This window comes from Pteropus alecto, unplaced genomic scaffold (genome assembly GCF_000325575.1).
Source record: "Pteropus alecto unplaced genomic scaffold, ASM32557v1 scaffold56, whole genome shotgun sequence".
NCBI lineage: Eukaryota > Metazoa > Chordata > Mammalia > Chiroptera > Pteropodidae > Pteropus > Pteropus alecto.
This window is the reverse complement of record NW_006438871.1, coordinates 658978-667261: the sequence shown is the minus strand read 5'-3', so window position 1 is coordinate 667261 and position 8284 is coordinate 658978. Positions and strand designations below refer to the sequence as shown.

The window sequence follows — 8284 nt, the reverse complement described above, 5'->3', positions numbered from 1 at the left end:
GCACGTCATGGCGGCGGAGCCCGCGGCTGTGGCCGTCCGTGCCCGTCCCCTCACAGATGACTCATGGCGTCACAGCAGGTGTCCGTGCTTCGTCCCTCTCCTGGCCGCATTTCATGTGCCCACCGCAGTTCGCAGACACTCGGGGTACCCCCCACCCCGCCACTGCGCGGACTGCTGCCGTGAGCACGCGTGTGCGGGCGTCCGCGTGGGCGCGTGGCCACCTCTCTGGGGCCTCGCGGTGACTCTGACATGCGCGGAACGGCCAGGCTGTTTTCCCGGGGCGGCGACGCGCCCCCCGCAGCACGTGAGGGTTCCGGTCTCTCCGTGCCCCGTCCTCGTCCCGCACGTGCTGCCGCCTTTGATCTCGGCGGCTGCGAGCGGGACCTGGCGTGCCCTGTGGGCGTGAGGTGCCTTTCGGTGGCCGATGCTGTCGAGCAGCTTCGCAGGTGCCCGTCGCGTCTGCTTTGGAGACGTGCGTGTTCAGATCCTTCACCCGCTTTTAAAACGCGCTGGCCTCTCGTTGCCGAGTCAGTTTTTATCGTCGAGGGTCCCTCGTCCCGCACACGAGGCCCACGTTGGAGCGTCGTTTGCGAATGTTTTCTCTCCCTCTGTGGCTGTCATGTAGTTTTCTTTTCTCAATTACGTTTTTCAAATACAAAAAGTGCAGTTCACGTTCTTAAGGAGCCGTCCACGTATCTTTTATTATCGAGGTGACGTTCACATGACGTACCATGAATCATTTCAAAGCGAATGATTCAGTGGCATTTGGCACGTTCAGTGTACTGTAGCCACCCCCGGCCTGGATCCAGAACATGTCCATGCCCTCTGAGGGGGCCCCCGCCCCCAGAAACCACCCGTCTGCCTCCGGTCCCCGTGGACCCATCCGCCTGGTCTGGACGTTCCGTGCGAACGGAATCCCACGGCGCGCGGCCTCCCTGTGGGCTTCGCCCCCTCACTTCTCGGCGGTGTCCGGGGCGGCGTGGAAGCTTCGCCTCTGAAGGGACCCGTCTGCCACCGGTGCGTTCGGCGTCGGAGCTCAGGGGCCATCTCCCGGCGTCACAGAATCTTCTCCGTTCTCCCGCGATTCTTCTTCTGATCGTCCCGTGGTTTTTATCTACCACTCCTGCCGTTTCGTTTTGGACATTAAATCTTCTATTTCGCTGGAAGGCGTCTCCGGCTCTGCTTTTCTCTGATGGTTTCTGTTTCCTGATCCCGTTAATGACCAACTGGTTGGTCATCAAACAATGGATGTCTCCCCACCGCTGCGCGGTCACCGGTGTCACGGGCTCTGCCCCGTGCGGGACGTCAGCTCCGCCGGGCTGTTCCCGCGCCGCCCGGCTCTGCTCCGTGCCTGCTTCTCCCCGTGGCCGTAACAGGCTTCAGTATCCGGTAGGATGAGCCCTCGTTTTCAGCATTTTCTAGGATATTTTTGCTTCTTAATTTTACAATGAACTTCAGAATCATTACTACGTCAAAAAAGTTTTTAGTTCTCTTTTTTCCTTTGTTTTGGAGACTCGTGCCGACGACGGGTTCGCGTGGGGGCAGAATGTCCACCCCGCCCCACCTGGGGTCGCGTGTCTGTTCTCGGTTCGTCGCTGCCTCGGGCACAGTTTTCCTCTGTGAAACTGAACCCTTCTCGTCAGCTGGCTCTGAGGCAGGTCGCCCGTCCCTGCCGTACCCACTGTTCCCCTCCGTCACACCTGCTGGCAGATCGGCGTTTCGTGCAGAAAAGGGATCGACTGTCGAACTCTAATTTGGCAGTAGCCTTTTGCCAAAATGTCTTATTTGTGGCTTTTTCAGTTGGTCCTTTTGCGTCCCATGTCATCATGGTCTTCGAAGCAGGCTGAGTTTGGGGGGGTCTCCCCCAGGGCATCAGGGAGCAGCAGGCTTAAAACACAAGGATCCTACCCTCGTCCCTGTCTCGAGGCCTCTGTGGCCGGGCACCGCAGGGCTCCCCGCGCCCCCGGCCACGGCTCGGGGCATCTCCCGCACGTCGGGCACGCCCCAGCCGCAGGGCCTTTGCACATGCTGTTTCCTGCCGGGGCACCTGGCGTGTCCCCTCCTGGAGAGCCCCTCCCTGTCACCTGCACACCCCCTCCCCAACACGTTCCTTTCCATCCGTGTGGTTTCCTGCTCGGAATCACATCGATGGTGTCTGCAGTCTGTCTGCCTCGAGGGCCGTCAGCTTCTGCTGGCCTGGCTGGCCTGGCTCTCGGGCCTGCCTCCAGGGCGCTCCCTGTGTCTGGCACACATCACGGGTCCCCTGAGTGAGAAGCCAGGCCACGGGGCGTTTCTGCCGGGGGACAGCAGGGCGCCTGCCGTCTCGGGCGGCTGTGGGCTGCACCTGGGACACCGCCCTGAGGACGTGACCCCCTCTGCAGCCTCTCCAGGGCCCCCGCCTGCAGGGGCGGGGCAGGTCCGTCCCTCCCGACATTCCCTGGACAGGAGGGTGGGACTTCCCGTCCGTCGGGGCCGGGGTCGGCGGCCGGCCTTCAGGTGCACTGACCGCTGACCGCGTCCTCTCTCTTGCAGCTCATGGCCTCCCAGGGGAACAGCGCTGCAAAGGCCACGTTCGAGTCCAGCGTCCCGCCCTTCTACTACCGGCCCACGCCCTCCGACTGCCAGTGAGTGTCCGAGGCCCCGTCAGGTGCCGGGAAGCAGCGTGGGGGGCCTGGTGTCCCTCCTGGCCAGAGGGCAGGGCAAGGGCAGGGGCCGCGCCATGCGGGCACCTGGGTCCCACCCCCCGCCACCCCGGGGCACCGACTGCCCCGCCTGGATTTGGTTCTCAGCATGGGGCCAGGGCCAGGGAAGGGAGACGGTTTGCTGTTAGCAGCTCGGGCTGGGGCCTGGGCTCCCGGGCTCCTGGGGGGACCCGGGGCCCCAGGTCTCACTGTGAACCGGCAAGGCCAGGCAACTCCCCCTGAGATGTGACGGTCTCCCCGCACCGCAAGCTGCTCTGTGAGCCCGTGTCTCCCGCCGTCCGAGCCTGTGACATGGGGCAGACTGGCCCACCAGCCTGTGTCCCTGTAGTATGCTCAGCAGGTCCTTGACGTCCTGGTCCCTGAGACATGCCCCCTGCGGCGTGTGTGGTCAGGGCCCCGCCCCAGATGACCGGGCGTCTCCCAGGCAGGCCCTGCCTTCCAGAAGCCTCCACTGGGTGAAGGTTCTAAGGAGCCAGCCTGACATGTCCCCACACGCAGCAGACACTCAGGCCAGGCCCCGAGGAGCCCTGCCAGGCGGCGGAGGCCTGGGGCGTGGGGGTGTCCGGGCTCCCTGCGGTGCTGTGCGTGGCACAGGTGGGTGCGGGCGCGAAGCCTGTGTCCTGCAGAGGGGTGAGGATGGTAGCAGGTGTGCGGTGTGGGGCGCGGCCCCCCGCGGTGCAGACTTCGTGGGGCTCTGTGCAGGACAGACCTGCAGCGGCCCTCGGCGGGTCCCCAGCTGTAGACTGGGCGGGGCGCCGCCTGGCACCAGGGCGTCATGGGGACGGAACGAGGCGAGGGGAGGCCTGTGGCCGAGCTGGCCCAGAGCGAGTCCCCTGGACGCGGCGGTCCCTGCCCTCCCCGCGTCTGAGGCTCTGGGGGTCCCGTGTCAGGGTCCTCTTTAGCTGGCTGGTTCCTCGGGGTGGCCGGGGCTCAAACTTCCTGTATCACCCCAGTGCCCTGAGTGTCAAGCCTGACGTGGGGAGAGGCAGTCACACCAGTCCCCGCTCACTTCCTGTGACCCGGGCGAGCGGGCAGGGCCCTGGCTCAGAGGCGCGGTGAGCAGCCCCAGCTTCCTGGCAGCTGTGGCCACTTGGTGCCCCTCTCCCCGGGCCCCAGGGGTGTTCTAGGGCAGGGGTCCCGAACCCCTGGGCCGGGGGCCAGTACTGGTCAGTGGCCTGTGAGGAACCGGGCCGCACAGCAGGAGGTGAGCAGTGGGCGAGTGAGCGAAGCTCCCTCTGCATCTGCAGCCGCGCCCAGCGCCGGCATCACCGCCTCGGCTCCGCCTCAGATCCTCAGGCGCTAGATTCTCATAGGAGCCCCGGGCCTGGTGCCACCAAGGCTCGGACGCTGCCCCGGAGCACAAAGGCTCCCTCAGGGCCCCCAGTGGGCAGCGTCCCTGCTGTGAGGAGTGTGCTGTGCTGCTTCCTACGGCCTTGGGGACAAAGCACCACAGAGCAGCAGCTCACAGGACAGAGTCCATTGTCCCCGGTCCAGGAGGCTGTGAGCACAGGCCGGTCCTGGCCCCTCTTGGGCGTGTGGACACCGCCTTCTCCCGCGGCCTCGCACGGCTGGCCCTCCACGCCCTGCGTCCAGGTTTCCCGTCTGTAAGGACACGAGGTCGGGGTCCACCCTGCCTGGGATGACCCCACCCTGTCTTCACTTACGAGTCTGCGACCATCAATTTCCGAGTTAGGGCCAATCCGAGGGCCTGGGGTTTGGGGATCCAGTGTGAGATTGGGCGAGAGGGACACAGTTCAACCCATAACAGCCTCAGAATCACACGGATGGACGAGGGGGTCCCGGGGCACAGGGCGGACGGAGACGAGGGTGGTGACATGGCCTGTGGGGCCGAGCATAAGGACCCTGTGTCCCCACTGTGCTTCGAGAGTCGAAAGGAACCGCCCGGGCTCCCTGCTCACTGGGGAGCAAGGAAACCCGGGGTGCCACGGGGTCACCTCCCCAGGAGGCACAGCGGCCCTGACCTCCGGGCAGGGTGTCCTGAGACTCTCCACTCGGAGGATGCTGGAACGGGTGGGGGTGGGAAGACGTCCAGGACGGGTGGTCGGGTCCAGACTGACGGGGGGCAGCCGAGGGAGACGGGGCCACTTCAGCAGATGCCCACGGGGGGCAGTGTGGGAGTCGGTCACCCTACACACCTGGCCACCCCCTGCCCTCCCAGCTCTGGGAAGCAGTAGCTGCCCGCACCAGTCCCAGCCCCTAGTCTGCTCTGGGTCGAGGGGGACCCACCTTGACCCCAAGCCCCTAAGGGGGGTGGCGGGGGCTGTGAGGCCTGCCCCACGGTGACCTAGGGGCTCTGGACAACTCTTCCAAACAGGATGAGGACTACCTCCCACCCCCGCACCTGTCATGCTCGCTTCCCGGCCCTCCTGCGGCTGCTTCTGGAAGCATCTGTGCCAGGCCTGAGAGGCCCTGGTGTTACAGACAAGAAACGGGGCGGGAGGGGCTGATGCCCTGCCAGGCGGGGTGCGGGCGTCCCCCACAGACAGGCCACATTGTCACCCAGGCCGTGAGGGGGCCTCGTTCGCGGATGGAGTGGAGAATCTCGAATGGGCCGGGCTGGGTTTGGGGGGAGCCCGGAGTCCAGTGCCGGTGTCCTCGTAGGAGGCGGGAGAGGGTCACCCACGGACGCCCAGGGCGGAGGCCGCGCGAGGAGGCGGCGGACCGAAGCGTGCGGCCGCACACCTGGAGGCCGGCGGCCCCGGAGCGGGGGGACCGTGGCCACCAGGGGTCCCGGCTGAGGGAAGTGGCCCGTGTGCGGTAACGTGTCATGGCAGCCCAGGATACTCACGCACACCCCAGGGCTGGGGTCCCCAGAGCCTGCGCCGAGGGTGGGCGCTGCTGTGGGGAGTGGACCGGCCCCGGCGCGCCTGGCGCCGGGCACAGCGTCCTGGCTGACCGCGGCCGGCGTGAAGCCAGAGGGTTCCCGTCCCGCCTGGTCCCTGTGCCTGCCTGGGGACGAGGAAGCGTGAGGCCAGGCCCACCCTCGGCCTGGGGCTGGCAGCCCAGGGCCTGCGTCGCCCAGAGAGGGAGGGACGCCCGTGCCACGGCCCAGGGCACGTCTGCCGTGGGGTCGGTTTGAATTTGTGTGAGTCGGAGAGAAACCAAGGCCATGGCGGCTGTCTGGGGTCGGGGTCTTGGCACCTCAGCTCACAGGGTGATGCCACCTCACGCCCCGCCCGAGAGCTGGATGTGTGGTGGACGCGGGGGTGCGGAGGGCCGAGCGGGGGAGCGGGGAGGAGGCTGCTAGCTCAGAGGGGGTCGTGTCCACCGGGGGGCGCGGAGGGTCTCGTGGGCACTGGAGGGAGGAGGGCGGGGCCGGGCAGGGGTTTGAGGGCACAGGTGCTGTGTGTCCACGTGGCTGCCTGTGGGGTACAGACCATGGGGAGCAGCCTGGGTCCCAAGTGGCAGGCAGGGCTCGCGGGATGCCTGACCTGTGAGGACAGCTGTGGCAGAGGCAGAGGGGCCCAGAGGGCTGTGTGGTTGGGGTGCCCCGCAGAGCAAACCTCCTGGGCCTGCCCGGCTGCCAGAGCCCGAGCTGCTGCCTCCGGGCCAGCGCCACCTCCCGATGGGGGACCAGGGGATACGGAGGCCAGAAGGGGGCTTGTGGTTCGGGGGGCCGGGGCTACAGGTTTCTGATGGAATGTTCTGGAACTTGACAGTGGTGGTGGCTGCACACCTTGTGAATATGCTATGAACCACTGAGTTGAACACTTTAAATGGGTGATAGTATATGAATTATATCTCAATTTTTAGAGAGCAGAGGTATTGTTAAAACTGATTCACAAACAGTTTTAAAACTCAAAGTTGGGCGCCCAGCTCTGCCTTCTGCGAGGCCGGGGGACATGCTCAAGGCCCCCTGACCAGTGGTTCTTCCAGGAGCCGGCCCGCAGGCCGGCTCGGGGCGCGTCCCCGTGGCACCGGCCGGACCGGGGCCAGACTTCCTCTCCCCTCGACCAGCCTCCTGCGGGAGCAGTGGATCCGGGCCAAGTACGAGCGGCAGGAGTTCACGGACCCCGAGAAGCAGGAGCCGTACTCCGCAGGTAAGGCTGGGGCCGCGGCCGCCCCGGTGCTCCGTGCCCGCCGCCCGCGCCCTGCCCCTGCCTTCCTGTGCCCGTGTCCATCTGTCCCCTCCCAGAGCCGCGGAACCGTTAGGAAGCTGGGCGGCCGGCTAACTGGTCTGAACGTATCAGGCCCCCGGGCCTGCTGTGGAGCTGGGTGGCCCTGTGCTCAGTGCTCTGCTGCTCACAGCCGAGCCGTGAGGAGGGGGTGTGGGGACCCTCGGGGCTGCGGCTGCGGCTGGGCTCCTGACCGGCCCAGGAGGCGCCTCTGCTCTGGGGTGCCCTGTGGGGGCGGTGGGTGCCCGTGGGGAGGATGCCTCTGGGCCCAGGTGCGGGGCGGGGAAGGGACACTGGAGGTGCCCCGAGGCCGGGGGCTATCGGCGCCCGGGGCTTTCGCCGCCAGGAGCAGCACCTGGACGCCGGGAGGACCGCGGTGTGGCCGGCTGGGGCTCCTTGTGTCCGCGGCAGGGGACCCTCTGTGCTCTCTGCGCCGGCCGCCCCGAGCGCGTGACCGGCCCCGTGTCCGGCCCATGGTTGTGAGGCTGGGAAGCGCTCTGCCTGTGGCCAGTGCTCCTACAGAGCAGGCCCCTCGGGGTCATCTCCCCAGCGTCCCCTGCCTCGACACGTGGCCGGTGTGTGGCTCGATTCCGGCACTGTCCAGGCGGCCACGTCCCCCTCCACTGCCCAGCGCGGGGCGGGCGCGAGCGCGTGGCCTCTGCGGCTGCGCGGCCCCCGAGACCCTCCCGCGAGCCCCGGAGCCCGTGCGTCCCCGGCATCAACCTCCTAGCGGCCGGCAGCGACGTGGCGTGTGACCTCGCACAGGGCTCGGCCACGGCCGCTCTGCGGGACGTCCGCGCGCCTTTTCACTCCGGCCGCGCTGGCCGTGGCACAGCAGCCCGGGAGAAGGAACACGGGCGGCGGCTCGACGGCTGCCGAGTGCTGCTCAGGCCCGGCCGGGGCGGCGTCCAGTCGGTGCCGGCGGGGGCGGCCAGTCCTCGCCTTCACCCTGCCCCTCTGGTCACCACCGACTCCAGCAGGACCGGAGGGTTTAACCCTGTCACGCGGGGCCGTGAGGGAGGTCGTGTGGCTCCCGAAGGCGAGAGGCAGGTCGCGTCGCCACTTGCGACTGGCCGGGGGTGGCCCTGTGACTGTGTCGTGACAGCCGGGGACACGTGGTGCCTGCCTGACCGGAGAGGGCGGGCGTCGGGAGGGTGCGCCCGCACTTTGTCAGGGTCAGTTCCAGGCGCCGGGCCGGGCCACGGCTGGTGGGCGTCGGGGGAGCTGGCGCGGCCGACGCTCTGGCCCTTGACACCCGCGCCCGCTCAGCTGTGAGCACCGGGTCCCCTCGCCACTCCCCAGCAGCCCAGGCCTCTCCTCACGGGCCTCCTGTCCCCTCAGAGGAGCGGCAGCTGCTCTAGTTCAGGCCCCACACAGGCTGGGACAGGACAAAGCGCTCTGTTCCCGCCCCCTCCCCTCCCCCACCCCCACCCCCACCCCACCTCA

The 8284-nt window shown here is 67.6% G+C and overlaps 1 protein-coding gene across 1 annotated transcript in view; it reads left to right on the top strand.

Annotated features, from left to right (window-relative positions):
* Positions 1-8284, top strand: part of ADAP1 (ArfGAP with dual PH domains 1) — a 45001-nt gene that overhangs the window by 24201 nt on the left and 12516 nt on the right. The window contains exons 3-4 of the mRNA XM_006915876.3: positions 2533-2624; positions 6681-6763. Coding sequence (XP_006915938.1) covers positions 2533-2624; positions 6681-6763 — 175 coding nt within the window. The remainder of the gene's footprint in view (positions 1-2532; positions 2625-6680; positions 6764-8284) is intronic.